Here is a 24,797-nt window from a genome sequence, read left to right on the forward strand (position 1 = left end):
CCGCTAGGGAGCCAAATTTCCTATCGATTGGTGCCAAAAGTATCTGGGCCGATGGTCGTGACCAAATAACTGGCCCCACATCTGCTTCCACTGGGGACTTAGAATCGAGAGTAGCGGACATTTGCACACGGCTACCACCACCCCCTATACCTCCGTGGTTGGAGAATTCCCCAGACAGATTACGTAACCTCATATCCAACTATTCCTGTTGGGAGAAATATGCAGGTAAGATGCTGATGTGTTTGTTTATGCCATGGGTGGGTTGTGGATGTTTTATGGTGCAAATATAACAAAGCATACACGTTGAGAACGCCAATATCATAATAACTAATGCCCATTTATATTGCGCAATCCGTGAATTGCGCTCCACAATGCTTTATAAATTCATCAAACAGATCGCACGGAAGCAAAATTTCCATTCCATTTCATTTGTAACAAGTCGCTTGTCGGGCGCCCATGTTCTAATGACAACCATATAACATCGTTACTGCTTACAGCAAGGTACTCATTCAAACCTGAGTCGAGTAATAATCATGCTAATAAAATAAATGATACTCATGATTTATCAGACGACGAATTGATGCTATACATTAAGGTAAAATACGCGCAACGTTCGTCGGCTGAATATATGTACCAACACACAAAACTAGGTGTGTAACTTTTAACGATAAGAGTCTGATTGATATAATTTGGTGAAAACTAATCACAAGAAATGGTTGTCGAAAAACGATAACAAAGAGATCAGTGACATAAATTTCGTTCCCTCTATTTGGATCAGGGTATATTATGATTCTTTTATTCCAACAACAACAACAACAACAACAACAACAACAACAAAAGAGGAGATTGACATAAAAGTTAATGGAATTGAAATTAGATTTACGTCTGTGGAAGGTAAATGTCAATACTGTCGTACTCTGGAAAAACCCATTTTTAAAAAATTTGGCCAGAAAACTCGTCATTCAAATATCGATCCCATTAAAATGACCCTCATCTTGGAAAAAAAAAACCTTCTCAAACATGGGACTTCGCGCGGTCCCAGGTTTGAAAGTTTTTGCCAAATTGAGGGTCATTTAAATCTATCGATATTTGAGGACGAGATTTCTGGCTAAATTTTAAAATATGGGGTTTTCAAGAGTACGGGCAGAATGTAAGAATAGACAATTCTATTGTAAACTTATAAAACAGTTTATTTTCATTTTGGCCAGAAAATTTTACTTCAAATATCAATAATTTTTATAAAACAATTCTCAACTTGCCAAATGGGAATCCCAATAGTTCAGTCGGTAAAACACACGCTTCGCACGCAAAAGGACCGAGACCCATCCCTGGTGAAGTCGAGATTATTTTTTTTCTGACCTTCCTATCCATCCAGCAGTTATTGGGTAACGGGCTGTAAGATCCGACAGAAAGTACTTTGTGATAGACTAGCTTTGCAATAGACTCGCGCCCTGTCCAAGGTGTTGCAAGCAATCGCAATTGTCCGTTTCACTTTGTAGAGGAACAAAATTGACCTCACTTAGCTCTTTTTCGTTATTTTTAGACATCCATTTTCATGGTTAGTTCTCATTAACTTATATAAATAATCAGACTATAAACGTTCAAAGTTACACACACTTTTGTATATTGCTGCCTTTTGTCCGGCTGGCTGATGTTGTGAGTATTTTACCTAAGCGCATAGAATCAATAGAAACCGGGGGAAAGTCCGGCTCCATGGGCATAATAATGGCTCTGAAGCAAGGGCTACTTTTTCAACTTGCCAAAGTCTCATTATTTTCTTAGGGACTTCTATGAAGTCTCAGGTTTGAGAATTTTGGTAAAGTTGTCTTTATTATTAATAAGTTTTAATTTGAAGTTTTAAAAAAATGATCTGACCAAAATGAATGAAATATTTAATTTTTTATGAGTACGGTACAATGACCAATGACCAAGGGGACAGCGTGGCTCAGCTTCGTACCCAAAAGGTACCGAATTCGATTACCCGTTCCGCTGCGTGACCTTGAGCAAGTTATCTTGTCCTAGCTCAATTTGCGGCGCTGCACGGCGGCTGACGCCTGGGTTGTTCCACCAGTCTTCCCTTGGAATAGACCCTAGAGACAAATTTGCCCTGTGAGATGAACAAAGGGAATTTTATTTATTTTATTTCTTTAATTCTACGGATGGATTCAAGATTATCGTTATTTTGAGTAACCAGTTATTATTTGAAGTATTAAAAAAAGAAAATGTCTAGAGATGTAAAAAAAAAATAAAAAATAAAAAAAATAATTCAGGCGTTTTGTCCGAGTGCGGTACAATGACCAATTATACAGTCAATTCTACGGAGTGATTTAAGATCGTTGCTATGTGAATTAATCCGTTATGATTTGAAGTAATTTTTTTAAATAAAAAGATTTTGGCTACAGATGTAAAAAAAAAATCTTTTTAAGCGTTTTGTCTGAGTACGGTACAATGACCTACTATACAGTCTATTTCACGGAGGGATTTAGATGAAAGGCCTACGACAGCCGTGTCCATTCATTCCATCAATATCAAGGGAAGACGGAGTAGAAAACTCTATTATTAGCCTATTTAGATGTTTTGTTTTGTTTTGATATGTATTGTTTTTATTCTGTTTTGTTATGTTTTGTTTCGTTTTCACTATATTATATGTTCTTGTTTATTATGTTCTGCCGGCGGGGGCAGCTTTGTTCAGCGATAAGCGATATGGTGGTCGCTTCGTTCCTGAAAGGTACCGAGTTCGACTACTCGCATCGATGTGTGTGGCCTTGAGCAAGTCACCTCCCAAAAGCTCGCTTTGCGGTTATGAACTGCGTTTGACGCCTGGGTTGTTCAAGTCTTCACGTGGAATAGAACATAAAGACAAATTTCCCATCGGGATGAATGGAGGAAATTTTTATTTTATGTTGGAAAATCTGCTCAGATCAAACCTTAAGATTGTTATCTAACCAAATTGATAACCCCATAGTCCCTATTCGGCTATGTGGTCTTGTGGTATGACATTCGCTTTCGGATCGGAGCCTCGCTCGGTGCATAGTTGAGCCCTTGGAAAAGACTCTTTACTCACATTCCCTCACCGTACTCAGGTGTAAAATGAGTACCTGATCCTTAACAGTGTTGTCTCTGTCAGAAAAAAATTGTAATATCGCCTAACAGGCGTCATGTTTCGTTCTACATGTTACGTGTTGCTGTGGTCAGGGACCCCTTGTAAAGCGCTTTGAACACATTTAGTGGATATTGTTCTATATAAAAACTCAATAAAGCTCAATATTCTATTACAACGCTTTTAAAACCCTATTGATTACCATCTAGCGCGGCACTGCGGCTTACGCCAGGGTTGTCTTCATGCTTTTTTCCCTGTAAACCCGTGCCGAATTTCCATTCGGGTTTGAATAAAAGGAATTGATTATCATAGTTACATAAATAAATAAAAATTAAGCCAACAAAAGATTGCATTCATGTAGCTCTTATCCTCTCTAATCGCCGTGCTCTAAGCGTTTCTATGGTTGATATTTTTTTAAACTCATATAGTAATGAAACAGAATTCATTAAACGCATAGGAATGCAGCCGTTTAGGTGCTAGCATAGTTTTTAGACAAAGACCACGCTGCTTTACACCATGCAGCCCTCGGCATTTAACGTCTAGCTTATCATCATCATCATCATCATCATCATCATCATCATCATCATCATCATCATCTTCATCATCATCATCATCATCATCATAAACACCGTCACCTTCATCGTCATCATCTTCATCACCAACATCATCATCATCATCACCAACATCATCATCACCCATCGTCATCACCAACGTCACCATCATTTATCATTATCATCATCATTATCCTCATCACCATCAACATCATTGTCAATATCATCGTCATCCTTAGCAGTATAAAATTAGTTTTCTAACGAGGCACCGTCTAATCTTCAAACAAGTTGATATTATGTTGTTGTGAGTCCAAGATTGTATATCTAACCACACCATATCAACCATTATGCCTCCAATACGTTGATTAATGAAAGTCCTCCACAAGCATTTTCATGTTTACCACTGCAGCTTACTCCTATCCAATTTCCTCCCCAGAATTATGCTCCGTCAACATTCCTTACATGAAATCGTCGTCAAGGACGCAAATGGAAGATCTTCATAGCAACGGTAATGACAGAACCTATTTGAAACTTCGCACCATCTCCTCATCTCTCCTTTTATCTAGAACCTGATTGTCCATTATCAATGTTTTAATTCATCCTTATTTTAAATTAATAAGTTTATCTATCTGCTTCTCCATCAGTTTTTATATGCTTTTATTTATTCATCCTTCTGTCTATCCACCTCTTTATCTATTTTTATGCCAGTTTATCCATTCAATTCACCTTTCTATCTGTTTATCTCTCTCTCTCTCTCTCTCTCTCTCTCTCTATATATATATATATATATATATATATATATATATATATATATATATATATATATATATATATATCAATCTGGCTATCTCTCTCAACCAATATATCTATTTTCTCTCTATTTATCTATCTATCTGTCTGTCTGTCTAGCTATCTGTCGATCTATCTATCTATCTATCTATCTATTTATGTTTGTGAAATCTTCACGAGCGTGAATCCCATATTTATCTTTCTATCAACCTATCTATCTATCTATCTATCTATCTATCTATCTATCAATATATATATATATATATATATATATATATATATATATAAATATATATCCACCCACCTTTCTACCTATTTACCTATCTATCACCATAATATATCAATTAATATAAGAAAGTTTTCGATAATAACTCAGCCACTCTAGACTACAAGGTTCTCGCAAATCATTCCATATCCAGCCCAGTCTCTTTGTTTTATATCGGATTTTTTAAACGTTCTCTCCTCTTTACTGCACCCGTTAACGTATCTATATGAGCTGTTATTCTAACTTGTCAGAAACACCCATCGTCAAAACATTCCACTCCGTATCATATCCCGCTTCCCGTCAACCTTTCCAATATAAATCACCTTTGCGGACGAGCGGCTGCTGTGCCACCGTAGGTGTGACCCGCCGCGGGCAGCTGTTACAGCCAAAAGGTCAATCTGTGAATTCTTCATTTGGACGGCACATGCAAAGTGCTAAGATAAATTTATTTCTACAAAGGTGTGATGGTAGTAGTAATTGTACTGCTTCTTCTTCTTCTTCTTCTTCTTCTACTACTACTACTACTACTACTACTATTACTACTACTACTACTACTACTACTACTACTACTACTACTACTACTACTACTACTACTACTACTACTACTACTACTACTACTACTACTACTATACTACTACTACTACTACCACCACACTACTACTACTACACTATACTACTACTACTACTACTACTACTACTATACTACTACTACTACTACTACTACTACTACTACTACTACTTCCACTACTAATACTACAACTTCTACAACAACTACTACTACTACTACTACTACTACTACTACTACTACTACTACTACTACTACTACTATTACTACTACTACTACTACTACTACTACTACTACTACTACTACTACTACTACTACTACTACTACTACTACTACTACTACTACTACTACTGGTAGTATGATGATGATGATGATGATGATGATGATGATGATGATGATGATGATGATGATGATGATAAGGCGGAGGAGGAAGAGGATGATAATGATGATGATGATGGCGAGGGGGGAGGATGAGGTGGCGGAAGAGGAAGAGGACGAAGTAAATCAGATTTATAATTCTAACCGATTGCAGTACACGTAGATAATTTTCCAAAATTTTATTTCATGACAATCGTATAGACACCTCTACTTACATCAATGGAATAATGTCGCAGTCAATTTTGTGAGGCAAACACCATCCCTTGTCAGTTCCCCTCACCCAAATTATGACAGTGATGACTCGCCATCACCATCAACTACCAATTTACAACCAATACGATTCACCTTTGTTATCATGTATAAATGTCAGACCCCAGACACGGGTTGTTTAGAATTTTGTTTCACTCTAACCTAAAATCATAATATTATTATAGTGTTTATAGATAGTATGCGCTTGGCAAAGAAGCTCGCAACAAAACTATCTTTGTGTAACCTTAAACGTTTATAGTCTGGTTAATACTGTTTCGTGAGAATTACTCATAAACACGGATGACAAAAAAAATAAATAAATAAATAAATAACAAAGACCTGAGTGACGTCAACTTCATTCTATCTATAGATAGTTTGGAGTTGACCTCACTCGGGTCTTTGTTATTGTTTTTTGCCATCCACTTTATGAGTAATTCTCTCTTAACAGTATTATCCAGACTATAAAAGTTCATACTTCCGGATGGCAATGTTATGAGCTTCTTGGCCAAGCGCATACTATCTATACTAACAGAGTTAAGATCACGTGATGCAGAGCAAAGTACAATCAAATAATATTTTACAAGTTTTTGAAAATTTAAGAAATTTTCTAAAATTTTTAAAGACCCTGTGAAAGGTGGAACCGGAACTGCATGCACACATTTATTCCTGGTCTGAAAACTGAAGATGTAGATAAATTAATTAGTTAACATCGACGTGTACATATATACAGGTCTGACACCCGAACCCACTTATGGGCCTAGTTTGACAGTGTTGTAATGGACAATATTTTGCATCATTTTTTTGAGATTCCCATTACAACAATAAGCCCATAAGGAATTGGATTATCAGACCTGCAAATAAGTGCACGTCGGTTAACATAATGAAAACAGTGAGATAAAACCTGATCACTGGGCGGTGGTGGTGACTTCAGAGATGTCACAGGTTGAAAAGTTCAGGATCATCTTAATTTCATAGATATTTGAAGTTTAAAAAATGTTGGAAAAGAAATTATTTTTTAAAGGCAATTTGTTAATATATCTTATTATATATTTGGCAAATCCGATTTTTTTGTTTTGTTCCACTAAAGCGCCAGATCCACCGAACCAATCACCACGAAATCTTGCATGGCGTTTACAATTGACCTGTAGATTGTTGTAACGAAATGCTTCCGTGTAGGCGTCAGTTTACGACAGGATGTACGTCGTCGTAGTATTAGTTGTTGTTGTTATTGTAATCCCTCCGGAACAACCCTTCTTTTGTTGATACAGGTCGTATCAGATCATGCACCTATGGCCCGGAAGTTTGAATTAAACTACGTAGTGTGGGTGTTATTGTGAGAAAGGCATCAATCTTGTTTTCTCCGTAAACTTATAAGCAAAGTAGGATCCCTGTATTCTACGGGAGTGACTTTGTTATGGTATGGCTTGATTGATATCTCGTAACTATGGGGCTGACGAATTTATTTATCCTTGATATGAGGATGTCCGGTATCAGGATGGGTTGTTGTTGTCCATGATTATGGAATCTGGGGGAGTTTTAAGGAATTTCAGATGTTTACGGATATGACTAACATCCGGTTGTGTGGGTAGAATTTTGCTTTGTTTGCTTGATTTTTGCCTATAAATGCCAGAGTTTTGAGCAGTTTCTTCAGACCACTCAGCGGAGTCTTTTAGGCTCATTGTCTCAAAAGAGACCACTCAGCGGAGTCTTTTAGGCTCATTGTCTCAAAAGAGACCACTCAGCGGAGTCTTTTAGGCTCATTGTCTCAAAAGAGACCAGACAGCGGAGTCTTTTAGGCTCATAGTCTCTAAGCGATAACCACAGCGGAGTCTTTTAGGCTCATTTGTTTAACTCTTGTGTAGAGTTGGATTAAAGTCTTGTGTAGACTTTGTAGTGCTCAAAGTTCGAGCTGAAACACGTTTTGTGTTAACTCTTGTGTAGAGTGTGATTTAAGTCTTGTGTAGACTTTGTGGTGCTCAAAGTTTGAGCTGAATCAAGTTGTGTTATAACTCTTGTATAGAGTTTGATTAAAGTCTTGTGTAGACTTAATTTGTGATTTCAATAATCTGTTCGGCTCTGGTGAGATTTTGAATAATATGTTGTGATTACAATTATGATTGTGTTTTGATATCAATATCATAATATCACTTTAAATTTTGATTCTCAATTAATTAATCAGATAATGAAATTAATTGTGTAATATATTCTTGTTGTAAAGAAAATAAGCTTTTCTTGCTATAAAGCATTATTATTTCATATCTACAAAGTAAAGCAATATTAATCAACATTAATAAATTGATTTGTTAAAGTAAAATAATATTTACTCATTTAAAGTAAACATATTGAATGAGTTCGAATATAGATAGAGTTATATTCGTATGATTATCATGTGATAACAAAATCATTTTCTTTCTTTAAAGTGAATGAGCCGTTGGAGGCTGGGCTTTAACAAGCCAACTTTAGGCTATACACTCATAGCTTGACACTAATAGAAACTGAACATTTGCCTGTTTTATAAGTTACCTGTGAAGAACCATTTGCTTATTTTAATATCAGAACATTGAGAAACAATTGATCTGTTTATGAATACTGTGAAACCAGAACAATTTCAAGAAGAGACAAATTAACATTATTAGAACAACCTTACAGTTTTGTTGAATATCAAGAACACTCTTTTGGCTTCCTTTCACACGTCTGGATTGTGATTAGTTAGCTAGTTAATTATTAGTTGCCTGTATGACTGTGATGGTTGCAACCTATCAGTGAGATTGTCTGATGTGGTAGCGGTTTGGTAAAGTATTGATAATTAATTGATTTAATTATATATTTTCATATCGCTTTCATATCATATTCATCATTACACATCTCCATCAATTTGTCATCCATCTATTTGATTTCATACTTATTACATCTATCATTTCATCTTCATATCTCATAATATCTTTGTTATATTGTAATAAAATATATCTTCATTTAGCTTCAAAACCTTTATCAACGTATTGTGTTTGGTTATTGATCGATGTCGTAGCTTGAATATAGCACACATAAACAAGGTTGCAAACTGCGCTACATAAGCATACGGTTTACGTGCGCACTTTGTGACATAATTTGGTGTCAGAAGTGGGATTCTTATTGTTGTGCATTCAAGAGACATCGCGACCAAACAATTGTTGAGACAGGTTAGGGAGTTGTTTCAAACTTGAGATAGATACTATCTTTGAGCTTAAAGCAAATTGGTATCCATTTAATGGTTATAAGACTGTCATTATACGCAAGGTGTAATGCAAGTTATTCTGGTAATTTTCACTTGTTCGGTTATACGTTGTCAGTCATCTGTCATAGTGATACGGATCACTGACTTAGCGCGAAAGCGGTACTCGCGCTGTAAAGCCTCCATTGTCCCCCCTCTCCCTTTTGTAAGGAACGAAGGTGGTTGTTGGGGTAATTTGATTCCGTGTAGGAATCTGGAGAATATTGTGTTGGTCCCGTGTGAGGATCTGTATTAAATCATTTGTTCTGACTTTCTATGCACATATAGTAAGTCAAGGTATTGATTCTGTGTAAGAATCTGGGTGAAGATATTTTGTTGATTCTGAGAGAGAATCTGGGTGAAGATATTTTATTGATTCTAAGAAAGAATCTGGGTGAAGATATTTTGTTGATTCTAAGAAAGAATCTGGGTGAGGATGTTTTGTTGATTCTAAGAGAGAATCTGGGTGAAGATATTTTGTTGATTCTAAGGAAGAATCTGGGTGAAGACATTTTGTTGATTCTGTGTAAGAATCTGGGTGAAGATATTTTGTTGATTCTAAGAAAGAATCTGGGTGAAGATATTTTGTTGATTCTGAGAGAGAATCTGGGTGAAGATATTTTGTTGATTCTGAGAGAGAATCTGGGTGAAGACATTTTGTTGATTCTAAGAAAGAATCTGGGTGAAAAATATTTTGTTGATTCTGAGAGAGAATCTGGGTGAAGACATTTTGTTGATTCTAAGAAAGAATCTGGGTGAAGATATTTTGTTGATTCTAAGAGAGAATCTGGGTGAAGATATTTTGTTGATTCTAAGAGAGAATCTGGGTGAAGATATTTTGTTGATTCTAAGAAAGAATCTGGGTGAAGATATTTTGTTGATTCTGAGAAAGAATCTGGGTGAAGTTATTTTGTTTATTCTGAGAAAGAATCTGGGTGAAGATAGTTTTTATGATTCCGTGTGGGGAATCTGGGTGAAGCTATTTTGTTGATTCCGTGTGAGGAATCTGGGTGAAGCTATTGTGTTGATTCCGTGTGGGGAATCTGGGTGAAGCGTTGGTTCCGTGTGAGGACCTGTATTAAATCAGTTGTTTTGACTCTAATATACGTCTATATTAAGGAATCGGTATTAATTGCCTGTTTTGAATCTGTTTTGGGATCTATATTGACCGCATATCGTTAATAAGGTTACTTGTAATACCACTTTATTCTACGTGAAAGTAACATTTACGGCAACAGTGTCGATAAACATATTGAAGTTTGTTTATTTGAATTTGAATTGGTTTGATTAATTGTCCTAGAGATGGATGTGGAAAGATTAATTAAACCTGGAGAAAAATTGGAGTTAAGGGGTGAAGATCTCCGTGCTTGGGTGACAGCCCAGTTACAAGAAGATGAAGAGAGAAAAGAGAAGGAGAGAGAACGTGCCAAAGAAGAGGAGGAGATAAGCAGAGCACGAGCTCAAAGGCAAGAAGCTCTGATGGAGAAAGAGCTTGAACTGCTTAGGTTAAAGTCGGAGTGTCAGGCTTCCTCCAACAACGACAGTATGACAAGTGACATTCGATCATTTACTCATGCTCCCACCGTTAAGAGTCCTCGACTTCCATGTTTTGACGAAAACAAGGAACATGAACCACCGAAATGCATGACACACGGCAAGGTGGAGTTGAAGTGTGGATGTGTGATGCCGATGTTGTCTGTTGAAGGAAGGGACAACCATGAGCCCAAATAATTGTCGAGATCGATGTGATCTTGAGGCATTTCGTTGATCTAACTAAATGTTGTACCAAATTTAGTCTTAGGGGGGAGATATGTAACGAAATGCTTCCGTGTAGGCGTCAGTTTACGACAGGATGTACGTCGTCGTAGTATTAGTTGTTGCTGTTATTGTAATCCCTCCGGAACAACCCTTCTTTGTTGATACAGGTCGTATCAGATCATGCATCTATGGCCCGGAAGTTTGAATTAAACTACGTAGTGTGGGTGTTATTGTGAGAAAGGCATCAATCTTGTTTTCTCCGTAAACTTATAAGCAAAGTAGGATCCCTGTATTCTACGGGAGTGACTTTGTTATGGTATGGCTTGATTGATATCTCGTAACTATGGGGCTGACGAATTTATTTATCCTTGATATGAGGATGTCCGGTATCAGGATGGGTTGTTGTTGTCCATGATTATGGAATCTGGGGGAGTTTTAAGGAATTTCAGATGTTTACGGATATGACTAACATCCGGTTGTGTGGGTAGAATTTTGCTTCGTTTGCTTGATTTTTGCCTATAAATGCCAGAGTTTTGAGCAGTTTCTTCAGACCACTCAGCGGAGTCTTTTAGGCTCATTGTCTCAAAAGAGACCACTCAGCGGAGTCTTTTAGGCTCATTGTCTCAAAAGAGACCACTCAGCGGAGTCTTTTAGGCTCATTGTCTCAAAAGAGACCAGACAGCGGAGTCTTTTAGGCTCATAGTCTCTAAGCGATAACCACAGCGGAGTCTTTTAGGCTCATTTGTTTAACTCTTGTGTAGAGTTGGATTAAAGTCTTGTGTAGACTTTGTAGTGCTCAAAGTTCGAGCTGAAACACGTTTTGTGTTAACTCTTGTGTAGAGTGTGATTTAAGTCTTGTGTAGACTTTGTGGTGCTCAAAGTTTGAGCTGAATCAAGTTGTGTTATAACTCTTGTATAGAGTTTGATTAAAGTCTTGTGTAGACTTAATTTGTGATTTCAATATCTGTTCGGCTCTGGTGAGATTTTGAATAATATGTTGTGATTACAATTATGATTGTGTTTTGATATCAATATCATAATATCACTTTAAATTTTGATTCTCAATTAATTAATCAGATAATGAAATTAATTGTGTAATATATTCTTGTTGTAAAGAAAATAAGCTTTTCTTGCTATAAAGCATTATTATTTCATATCTACAAAGTAAAGCAATATTAATCAACATTAATAAATTGATTTGTTAAAGTAAAATAATATTTACTCATTTAAAGTAAACATATTGAATGAGTTCGAATATAGATAGAGTTATATTCGTATGATTATCATGTGATAACAAAATCATTTTCTTTCTTTAAAGTGAATGAGCCGTTGGAGGCTGGGCTTTAACAAGCCAACTTTAGGCTATACACTCATAGCTTGACACTAATAGAAACTGAACATTTGCCTGTTTTATAAGTTACCTGTGAAGAACCATTTGCTTATTTTAATATCAGAACATTGAGAAACAATTGATCTGTTTATGAATACTGTGAAACCAGAACAATTTCAAGAAGAGACAAATTAACATTATTAGAACAACCTTACAGTTTTGTTGAATATCAAGAACACTCTTTTGGCTTCCTTTCACACGTCTGGATTGTGATTAGTTAGCTAGTTAATTATTAGTTGCCTGTATGACTGTGATGGTTGCAACCTATCAGTGAGATTGTCTGATGTGGTAGCGGTTTGGTAAAGTATTGATAATTAATTGATTTAATTATATATTTTCATATCGCTTTCATATCATATTCATCATTACACATCTCCATCAATTTGTCATCCATCTATTTGATTTCATACTTATTACATCTATCATTTCATCTTCATATCTCATAATATCTTTGTTATATTGTAATAAAATATATCTTCATTTAGCTTCAAAACCTTTATCAACGTATTGTGTTTGGTTATTGATCGATGTCGTAGCTTGAATATAGCACACATAAACAAGGTTGCAAACTGCGCTACATAAGCATACGGTTTACGTGCGCACTTTGTGACAATTGTTTGTATGTACCTGTGAGTTTAATTAAACGACGTTTTGATTTTGTCCAAAACTCAATTGTTTCGTCAAAATTCCCTCGAAAGCAGACGCCATTATTTTTAGCACGTTGGTTATGGGTTACTCTTCTGTTTTTAGATATGTCCGTTACCTTACAGTTCTATAGTATAAAATGCAACCTCATGCATGCCTTAATGTATCGGTCAAACTTCACAAGCCAATAACGAGAACTCTGTATACAAAAGCTCTAGATCTTACAAGTCAATTTGCTTTGCCCCACTTGCTTAATCTTTCAATTTCCTATTCGTTTGTTGCTGGAGGGAACCGGATAAGGAAAGAGTTAATGTATTTCCGGTTTACTAATTTAAGTCGGTTGGAAGGGAGAGAATCATTGAACCATCTTTGACTTTATCCGTTGTTCTATGTTGTAATGAATTTTTCATCGAAAAAAATATATTGAAGAACTGGCTGCAAGTTAAACACAATTTTTGCCTGAGGACACGAAAGCAAAATATTGTGGAGGGGAAGGAGAAATTATTCAAGACAAAAATGTGAAAAATGGACAAAATGGAGACAAATTTGAATTATATTACTGTTAGACATTCATATTGTTTTGCTTTTTCTTTGCTCTCTTATTTTATCATTATTAGTATTATTGTTATCATTATCATTTTTTTCTCATATAAATGGATTAGAAAAGATATCTGATTGATCTCAACACTGTGATTCCCCAAAGATTAAGAGGAAGAATTAAGTCAGACGTAGAAAGGATTACCATATCATTATCTCTAATCTAAAGCTTAGCCATTCTGAGAGAAGTGATTAAATAGATTTATTGATGGTTGGTGGAAAGGATAATTGAATGGATGAATTGACAGGTGGACGAGTGGTTGTGTGGATGGATGGTTGGATTAATGAAGCATTCATGGGGCGGCGTGGCTCAGCGGTACGGTCTTTGCTTCGTACCCAAAAGGTACCAGAGTTCGACTACCTGCCTCGTTGTGTGGCCTTGGGCAAGTGACCTCGCCTTAGCTCACTTTGCGGCGCTTCCCTTGGAATAGACCCTAAAGACAAATTTCGCCTTTGGGATGAATAAAGTAATTTTTTAAAAAATTATTGATGGGTGGATTGATGGGTTGATGGATCAATGGAAGAATGAATGAATAGACTGGTAGTTGGGTAGATGGAATGATGGATTGATTGATTGAAGAAGAGAAAATTGAATGGATAGATTGATGGGTGGATGGATAGATGGATGGATGGATGGATTGATGAGTGTGTAGGTAGGTGGGTAGATGGATGTGGGAGGAATGCAAGATTGAATGAGTGGATGGATGGGTGGCTAGGTGTTTGTATGTTTGTTTTTGTTTGTTTGTTGTGTTGTTTCTTTGTTTTTGTTGTTTTTAAAGGGGTTTGGGGGAGGGGTGTTGCTTTTTTAAAAGGCTTTTTCCATTTCTGGTCAATTTTCGTTACTCGTTCGATTATTTAATCTAATTTTGTAAATTAAAAAAAAAGATTTTTTTTTTAGAAAACTGTACCACCTCTTGACATTTAGACAGGGGACATAGTGGATGAGAAATTTTGATATATGGCAATGCAATTCTGCCCTATTCATTTAACAACAAGTTGATTAAAAATTATCCTCAACTTGGCAAAATCTCTCAAACCTGGGACTTCGCGAAGTCCCAGGTTTGAGAGTGTTTGCTAAGATGAGGGTCATTTTAATCGATCGATATTCGAAGGACGAGGTTTCTGGCCAAAATGTTAAATACGTGTTGTTGTTTTTTTTCTTTCAAGAATACGGCAGAATTCTTTATTATATCGTGGAGGGAAAAGCGAGTGGAATAAGAAAACAAGAGGCAGGAGCAAAAGTAAACAATATTATCTCCGAAAGATGAATTTTTGGATCAGGTTTCATTGCTTGTTACACATGCGATACACTTGTGCATACGAAAACCATATGTTTTCTAGACATAATGTCGTATTGTGTTTCCATGATGTATAATCGGCATTTGACAGATAATCATAATATTGAGGTTAAAGCACTTGATCGTTTCAGCACTAAAAGCCTTATCCCGTGCAAATCCCAAAATATTTTGCGTCATTTCTTGAGATTTCCATTACACAAATGAGCCCATAATAATTTGGGTTAACAGACCTGCAAATATGTGCACGTCGTCTCAGACCCATCTTCTTTTTATTAATTAACCCAAATGCACATCAGCAGCCCAATGTTTACTATCACTAAATAATCGAGACGGCTTTCCGCTTGTTATTTTGGAAAAAAAAATTAGTCAGTTGTTTATTGACAATCTATGGCCTTAAGTTGAAAATGTTTTGATTTCATTTCATATAACGCATGTGATGGTAGATATACTAAGATAAGAGGACGGAGTGGCCGAGGCATTGCACTGTGACCCGGAAGGTCCCGGGTTCGAGCCCCACTTCAGGCACTTTCGTTTTTTTCCCCTTAATTAAGATTATTAACACCCAGTTTTCTCACTTGGACAACATGGGTGATTCCTGTTGACATCAGCCATCTTGTTTGATGAATTATATATATTCCTTCGTGGAATGCCTAGGCGACGAGATTTTATAATGTTTGTGGCGGAAGGGCATAATTAAATACTAAGACTGTAATTTTTGTGTCAGCGCATGTCATAATCAGTCGGAAGGTGAAAATTTTGGATTTGCATTTTTTTTTTTTTTTTGCATTTTTCTTTTTGCATGTTCTGAAAGAATATGCTCCCTAGAGCATTTTAATCTTTATTTAAAGTAAATCGGGTGATTTTTCATGAAGTTATGGTCAGATGTATGGGAAAGGTATCCAGCAACTTTTACTCAAATTTCATACTTTTTCAACTTTGTATAAAAAAAATTTAGAAGTGAAATTAAGAAAAAGGGTTGATTTAATCATTTATGACAAGAACTCATTTTTGATAAAAATGGTCCTTCTAACTAAACTTGGCAATTTCTCAATTCAAACCTTTTCACCATCCGACTGATTATGTCATTCACTGTAACATTTCAGATACCACCATAATGAGAATAGATCTTCAATGGAAACGTATATTAAAAAAGTCGTCCTTCATTGCCATCAGGTCCGAGTTTATCCCGTTTCTCTCGCGTGAAACGGACAATAGCAATGGCTTGCTATCGACGTGTACTTATTTACAGGTCTGATAACCCAATTCCTTATGGGCTCATTGTTATAATGGAAATCTAAATAAATGACGCAAAATATTGTACATTTCAACAATGTTAAACTAGGCCCATAAGTGGGTTCGGATGTCAGACACGCATATATGTACACGTTGCTTGTCATCCTTTGAATAGGACGCTGATCTTTTGCAAAGTACTTTCCGTCTGCTCTTACAGAACCAGCTACCCGTTCATTGCTGGATGGACAGGGGGGGGGGGGGGGGGGGCGGTCCGAAAAATATCTCGACTGCTCCAGGGATCGATCTTGGTCGAAGTGAGTGCTCTACCAACTGAGCACTCGGGACCCCCCTGAAACATATAGATGGTGTGCGCTTGGTTAAGAAACTCACAACATTGCCATCCAGAAATATAACGGACCAACACTCAAAACTATGTGTGATCTTGGAACGTTTATAGTCTGGTTAATACAGTTTAGTAAGAACTACTCATAAACATGGAAGGCAAAAAAACCCCAATAACAATGACCTGAGTGACGTCAACTTCCTTCTATCTATATAATATAGATAGTTCGAAGATGACGTCACTCAGGTCTTTGTTATTTTTTTTTTTGCAATCCGCGTTTATGAGTAATGCTCACTGAACTGTATTAAATAATATGCGCTTGGCTAAGAAGCTCATAACATTGCCATCCGGAAGTATAACGGACCAACACACAAAACTGTGTGTAACCATGAATTTTGATACAGTGGTTGATACAGTTTAGTGAGAATCACTCACAATCGCGGATGGCAAAATACAATAACAAAGGCTTGGGTGACGTCATCTTCGTTCTATCTATATAATACGTACTTTAAGGCATACATTTGTGTGTGTGTGTGTGTGTGTGTGTGTGTGTGTGTGTGTGATTTTCTTTTTAGATAACAGCTTTACAAATCAACCAATTGCGTAACAAAGAACATGCCGGTTTCGAGCCTTTGTTCAGTCAACGGGATGAAAGTGCATAGTGAAAGAATGATACATGCATACAATAAACCACAGAGGTGAGCGTTTCTTCTCATAGAAACCATAAAACGTTTAGTGTAACAATCCAAACAACAATTCGTTTGAGGGTTGTTATGTTGCACGTCACTTGTTTTAAATGAAGGTAAACGTAGAATATAAACATGTACTGCTTCACACTGACAAAACGTTTATTTTTCATTCTGGCCAGAAAGTTTTAATTTTTTAATTCAAATATCTGTCGATTGAAATGACCCTCAACTTGCTTGACAAAAACTCTCAAACTCGAGTATTCAATGAATTTTCAAGTTTTATTTATTTATTTTTTTTTTTTTTGGTCAGATTTGGAGCTATATTGAGTCATTAATATTGAATAATAATATTCTGGCCAAATTTTTAAAAAGACGTTGTTTTGTCAGTGCAATGCGGCTCAGACAATCCGCTTTGTTTTCAATGTTTGTCTGCAGAACCATAATATAACTCTCTTCTTCTCTTTTGATCTGTATGCTCCTTACTCTGAAAAACACGTATTTAAAATTTTGGCCAAAAAAAAACAAACTCGTCTGTCAAATATCGATCGATTAAAATGACCCTCATCTTGGCAAAAAAAAACAAAAAAAAAAACCCAAAAAATCAAATTTGGGACTTGCGAGGTCCTAGGTTTGAGAGGGCTTTTTTTTTTCTTTTTTTTTTTCTTTTTTTTTTTTTTGGACAAGCTGGGGTTCATTTTAATCGATCGATATTTGAAGGATGATTTTTTGGCCAAAATTGTAAACGCTAGTTTTTTTCAGAGTACGGCAGTGTGTTGTGACATTTCTGTACAATATGAATGATGAATGATGCCAAGTTGGACGTTTTGTATGATGTATTTTTATATTATTTCAAGTAGTTATTATTTTAGGAATAGATATAAAAAGTTTTGAAAAACATTACATTGTCTATCAGATAGAGATGGTTTACATTCTTTGTAAACAAATGCACAATTTAAATTGTTTTTCATTCTATTTCTTTTTCTTTTCTTGTTTTTTTTTTTCAAAGATTTAATGTAAATATTCGTTAGATTTGCCGTCTGTGGTATTTTAAGAAATTATATACATTTATACTTTTTTAAAACGCCCCAAAAATACGTATACTTTTAATATAGCGCATTACCCACTAAACGTGCTCAAAGCTCTTTACAAAGCGCACATAGCACATTTCCACGGATGACCTATTCTCAAGGAGCTTGGGCCAGCCGTCCAGCAGAATTCTCTTCATGGCAGAACAGTTAAGTTGCCCATAATACTTCCCTCGTAATGACGCATGGTAATTTAGTTACTGGCTCTAAACCATCGGAACAATGGCGGATGCCCTTATGAAATATTTCTTCGACGAGCATAAAAGCGTATCCAGAGGAAAAAAAAAACATTATAAATCTGATCATGTTTTAACTTTTACACATTCTGATCACATGACATATGAAAAGTTCTAGCCAGCATGAAGAATAAAAAGTACCAATTTTCTTTGTTTAGAACCACGATGGCCGCCGCTGCTAGGCGAGTGACATCAGACTATTGAATCCAATTGCGTTCGGTTATCAGACCTGCTTTTTCTGGGCACGTCGATTTTTACTAATCATAAGTATGCGAAGTGTTGAATTGTGATACAGCATTGTCTTGTTATTGTCTTCTAAAATTATTTTTGAAGAAAAATTCAAACCCGCCGCGAAAGGATTAAAGATTAGAGTAATTGAGTATAGTTATAATTGAGCTTTATATAGCGCAATATCCACTAAATGTGCTCAAAGCGCTTTACAAGGGGTCCCTGGTCAACAGCAACATTTAACATGACGCCTGTTAGGCGATATTAAATTTTTTTCGGACAAAGACAACGCTGTTAACGGCCAGGTACTCATTTTACACCTGAGTACGGTGAGAAAATGTGAGTAAAGAGCCTTTTCCAAGGACTCAACTATGCGCCGAGCGCGAGGCTCGAACCCAGGACCTTCCGATCCGAAAGCGAGTGTCATACCACTAGACCACATAGCCGCACCAGAGTAGAACTATGCATGTAGTCACAGGGGCACTGGAGTTCCATGCACGATGAGTATACTGACGAACCCTGAAAAAAAAACACATTTTAAAATATTTTGCCAAAAACCCCGGCTCTCAGATATTCTGCCGTTTTTTTTTTTCAAAAGAGCAAAGTTAATGCTATTTGGTAAACTTGGATATACTGTGTTCTTAAAATAAACAACGGCAGTATTGGTCTATCATAACTGCAATGACTCTCATCTTGTCATCATCAACAACAACAAAAACAACAACAACAACAACAAATAAACAACCCCACTCTCCTTTGAAGTCCCGTGTTTGAGAGTTTTTTGCCAAAACACGATAGTCAATTTAATTGATCAATATTCGAATGACTAGTTTTCTGGCCAAAATTATGAAAATGTGTTGTTTTTTTTTCCGGGTACCACAGTGCACTGATATCGGATTTAGCTTGATTGGTGGTGTAAGACGAGAGAAAGTAAACCTGTAGCATATCTCTACCCCGTTCTTAAAAGGGTAACTGTCGTACTCTTGAAAAACTGGTTTTAAAAATTTGACCAGAAAACTCGTCCTTCAGATATCGATCGATTCAAATGACCTCATTCTTGGCAAAAAAAAATTTCAAACCTGGGAGTCGAAAGAATACTTCGCGAAATCCCAGGTTTGAGTGTTTTTGCCAAGATTTGGTCATGTAAATGGATCGATTTTTGAAAGACGATTTTTCTGGCCAAATTTTGAAATACGTGTTTTTTTCCGACAGTACGGTAGTTAACTAGTTAATCATTAATGTTGGCAATGTGTATTTGTTCCTGTCAGCATTCTTCAGTCAGTCTCTCTGTCTGTCAACACGTACTCAGACAGTGTCGGTGCCAGACAAAAACATGACATTAGCTACCGTGCACTGGCAAAACAACGTTATACATTTTGGCCAGAAAACTTTTACTTCAAAGTTCGATCTATTATGATGACCCCTAACTTGTCAAAAATGATCAAACCTGGGATTTCAAAGACCTCTCGGGTTTGGGATTTTTAGGTTAGTCAGAGTGTGGCTATGTTGTCTAGTGGTATGACACTCGCCTTCGGATAGGAAAGTCATTGGTTTGAGCCCCGCTCTGAGCGGTGCATAGTTGGGTCCTTGGAAAAGCCTTTTTATTCACATTCTCTCACCGTACTCATGTGTAAAATGGGTACCTGGTCGTTAACAGCGTTGTCTCTGTCTGAAGAAAAATGTAATATCACCTATCAGGCGTTATGCTTAGTATTGCCGTTGGCTAGGGACCCCCCCCCCCCCCCACCTCCCGGCAAAGCGCTTTGAGAATGTTTAGTGGATATTGCTGTATATAAAAGCTTAAGTTCTTATTATTCTATATTATCGATAAATAAAATTTAGAAGTTAAAAATCGATATCCAAAATCTTTAATAACGTATGTTTTGTCGGTGTATTCCATTGTTGTCCGTCATACCTGTGTGTGTGTAAGGGGGAGGGGGGATGCTGGAGGAAAGGGGTGAAAATGAGAGATTGGTGGATGGGATGGGGGGGGGGGGGGAATGAGAGAATTTGTAGGTGGGTTAGGTGCAGGGGGGAAGGGGGTGTTTGCAATTTACAGGGGTGTTCGAAAAGGTTACTAACTTCGTTACCCCCGGCCAGAATCAGATATATCCAGTAGAGGTGCTGGCTGGTTCTCAGCATGTTGCTGCCGCTGTTGTGATAATTTACTCAAATGTCAGAAGGCGTAAAACATAATTTTGTCGTCCAGGTTTGAATGGAAAGGAATGCCGTCTGTCATACAAACCACATAGGCTGGCTACGTAGACGAGCAAAAGTGAGGGGGGAATACATAGATAGATAGATAGATAGATGATGGATAAGATTTAAGGTGAATGCTCAGGTGAAGATTGTTGTAGTCATCGCTTTAAAAAAATTAGTAAGTTATTGGGGTTGTGATTTTTTTTTTTTTTTTTGTTTTTGTTTGGCGGTTTGTTTGTTTTTCTAGTTTTTTTATTATTTATTTTTTGTTTGTTTTGTTTTTGGGACTATTTTTTTTGGGGGGGGGGGGGGGGTTCTGGTTGTTTTTTCTTTTGTTGTTTTTTTTTTTTGGTTTGTTGTTGGGTTTTGCTTTTGTTTTGTTTTGTTTTGGGGGGGGGGGATGGTTTGTTTATTTTTTGTTTGTTTTTCCTTTGAGGGGGTGGTAATTTAATTTGTTTTTGTAATGTCTATTAGTTGCTGTTTGCGAATGGTCACAAAATCGACTTGAGGCAATGTGTACTTATTTACAGGTCCGACAACCCAGATTTTTACCGACTCATTGTTGCAATGGAAGTACTCTCAAACCAACGCAAAATATTATCAATGTTCAAATTTCAAAGTTTATTCAATCTTAGGCGTTCGCCAATAAATCACACAATTTGATGACAACATACATGAAAGTGGAAAAAAATGTTAAATGGAACGAAAAAATAAACTGATATCACTAATAACCATAAAAAATACAACATTCGTCCATTAGGTACAACGATGTTACATCAAGCCCATGATTGCGTTCGGTTATCAGACCTGCAAATATTGCTTGAGATGACACACACACACTAAAAAAATCAAATTGAGGTGTATAGATAATATGAATCGCCCTTTATTCATCATAGAGGGAAATAATTTTCATGGCTTCATCACGAGAAAAGAGCGAGATAACCAACGTTTGAGCTACAGTGCAAGCACCGTAAAGTGGGCAATGGTGCTAAGTATCTTGCTCAAATAAAAATCACTTAATCCACTCAGCTATCTGCTCATCTCCCGCCAATTTGAGAAATGTAAAAGTTGCTGCTTGAAACTCGAAGAAATAAATAACAATGTGAAATTGAATGTAAGCTTCAATATAATATACGAAAACAGATATATATTTTATCTGTTTTTTTTTTTTTTTTTTTTTTTTTTTGTATATTAAATTGAAGCTTACATTCAATTTCACATTGATATTTATTTCGCCGATTTGAGAGTATACTCTCTCTCTCTCTCTCTCTCTCTCTCTCTCTCTTCTCTCCCTCTCTCCCTCTCTTTCTCTCTCACTCTTTCTATCTCTCTCTCTCTTTCTCTCTCCCTCTCTTTCTCTCTCTCTCTCTCTCTCTCTCTCTCTCTCTCTTGTTCTTCTTCTTCTTCTTCTTCTTCTTCTTCTTCTTCTTCTTATTATTATTATTATTATTATTTGTAAAGAAATGCCTTCTAGGTAACAAAGGGAGATAGTTGTCCTACCCACCAAGGTCTCGGGTAGAATCAAACCCATATAATTAAATGATTTATGAGTGTAGGATGGGTGTTGGAATAGGGACTCCCTTGTTTTCGCCGTGGGTGGTGTAGACTATGAAGGCAATGAAAGAACGGAGGGTTATCATGTTCCATCAACCGAGATACCGTTAGATACCCTGTCCTATGTTTCGGCTTGGGTCGATGTTCAACTGGCAGTCTGCGATTTGAGGTCGAAGAAGGAAGACCTGTACAGCCTGTGTGTTGGCTGGAATTCTGTTTGGCTATGTTGAAGCCACAGTGAAAAGGGCCCAAAGTGGCCAGTATTTTATGTCGCACCCGAATATGGGCTCTCAGGCGATATGTGTTGGGCCTGTGTGTTGGCCAGCATTGTGTTTTAGGCTGTATTGTAGCCGAAGTGGGCCTAATATGGCCAGTATTTTGTATATCGTACCCGGTTATGGGCTCTAAGCGATATTGTGTTTTTGTAATTTGTGCTCGGTGAGAATATATAAAATTTATAATATTGTTTTGATGTGCTGAGTAATCATCAAGTGATTAAGTGATTAATATCGTAAAATTATTTCACTTATCTTAAAGTTTAAAATAATATACAGTTTTATTGTTTTAGTGAATAATTAATTCATTGAGTTTAATTGTGTTGAAATTGAGAACGTGACCTCAGTTAAATGAATTATTTTTAAGTAAATACTAATTGATCACTTACGCTATCATTGTGTCTATGTTAATTTCATTTTTACTAATATATCTATATCTATCTTCTAATATAGTGAAGAGCTGACGGGGCTAGGATATAGCGCCCGGTAAATGCGTTTGCATCTTTGAACTTTGTAATTTTGTCGGGGCTAGGACATAGCGCCCGGTAAATGTGTTTTGAACCCTTTTGAACAATATAATTTTTGAGAAATATGAACAAAATACAATGTAACGTTTGTAAAGATGAGGAAGTAACACTCGATCTATGTGTTTTATTAGGAACAATTTTGGATTTGAACAGGCTGGAACACCGCACCCTGTGTGAACAATTTTGTTGATTAATTTTATTCTCCTTTCGGAATATGAACAGTTTATTTTGACCCTATATGTAATTAATAATTTCATTATTAGTGGGAATTAATGGAACGGTTGGAATCTGGGTGAAGTATAGTTTATTTTGGTTAAAACTTACATGAATTTTATATTGCATTACTACTTTTTACTTGTATGTACTTTTGATTTTTCTGTTGAGTATGATCCCATCATTGATTAATTACCATGAATAATAGAGCGAATTTATCAATATACGAATATTTTGTTTATGTACCGATTAATAGATTCTACTTTCACTTCCTTTTTTTGCCTTTTTCCTGTCCATGTTAGACAGATGAAAATCACCATGAGTTTTATTTAATAAACTCGAATTAAATCGTCACTTCTGTGTTATCATCTTTCATTGATTATTATTGGGCTGCCATAACATGACCTCAACAGGTTATGGGCCCAGGATACTGAAGGTAAAATAACCGAACAAGGATACTGAACGTAAAATAACCGAACAAACGAATGTCAACAAAATATAAGACAATGGCAGCCTACAAAACACCAATTTTTAACGGCGATGAACGAAACTTCGAAATGTGGCACCTGAAGTTCTTAGGTCTTATGAGACTTAAAGGTCTACACCACATCTTCATCAATGAAGAAACTCCAGATACGGATAAAAACGCAGAATGCTTCGCGGAGCTCATCCAATGCTTAGATGATCGTTCATTGTCCCTCATTATGAGAGACGCAACCGATGATGGGAGAAAATCCCTGAAAATTCTAAAGGAACATTACCTCCCAAAGGGTAAACCAAGAATTATAACCCTTTATACTGAGCTTACTAGTTTACAACTTGGAAAGGAATCCTTAACTGATTTTTTGATAAGAGCTGAAACAATTGCTGCACAATTACGCGATGCGAACGAAATAATAAGTGATGGTCTTCTGATCGCCATGATCATGAAAGCTCTTCCATCGCAGTACAAAGCGTTTACAGCGGTAATAAATCAAAAAGAAAGTGATTTAAATTTCTCTGATTTCAAAATTCTTCTCAGAAATTACGAAGACCAAGAGAATTTACACAATAATAAAACCACATCGTCTTCAATTATGTCAATGGCCGCTGAGCCACAGCCTCAAAGGCACTCTACCTGGTGTTCATTCTGCAAGACAAAATCTCACCATACCAGTGAATGCTTCAAGAAACCTAGACAACAGCATAACAACCCACGCCCACCGTCGTGGCAAACTAACAACCCACGCCCACAGTCGTGGCAACCTAACAACCCTCGCCCACATGCAAACTCAAACAAACCAAAATTTTGTAGTTTTTGTGATTCGTATACACATGAAACGAAATACTGCAGGTCCAAATTCAAACGAGAAAACAAACAGCAGTCGGTACGGTCACTAA

At 36.5% G+C, this 24,797-nt stretch overlaps 1 protein-coding gene across 9 annotated transcripts in view; it reads left to right on the forward strand.

Moving 5' to 3' along the window:
- LOC144963314 (uncharacterized) overlaps window positions 1-24,797 on the forward strand; it is a 78,413-nt gene that overhangs the window by 40,783 nt on the left and 12,833 nt on the right. For all 9 annotated transcript variants that reach the window (XM_078897230.1, XM_078897237.1, XM_078897232.1 and 6 more), the window contains 2 exons: window positions 1-225; window positions 4,088-4,159. The exon at window positions 1-225 is cut by the window's left edge and continues 174 nt beyond it. In XM_078897230.1, the coding sequence (XP_078753356.1) occupies window positions 1-225; window positions 4,088-4,159 (297 nt within the window). The remainder of the gene's footprint in view (window positions 226-4,087; window positions 4,160-24,797) is intronic.

This window comes from Berghia stephanieae, chromosome 1, assembly GCF_034508935.2.
Source record: "Berghia stephanieae isolate SIO BIC M18660-M18661 chromosome 1, UCSD_Bste_1.3, whole genome shotgun sequence".
NCBI lineage: Eukaryota > Metazoa > Mollusca > Gastropoda > Nudibranchia > Aeolidiidae > Berghia > Berghia stephanieae.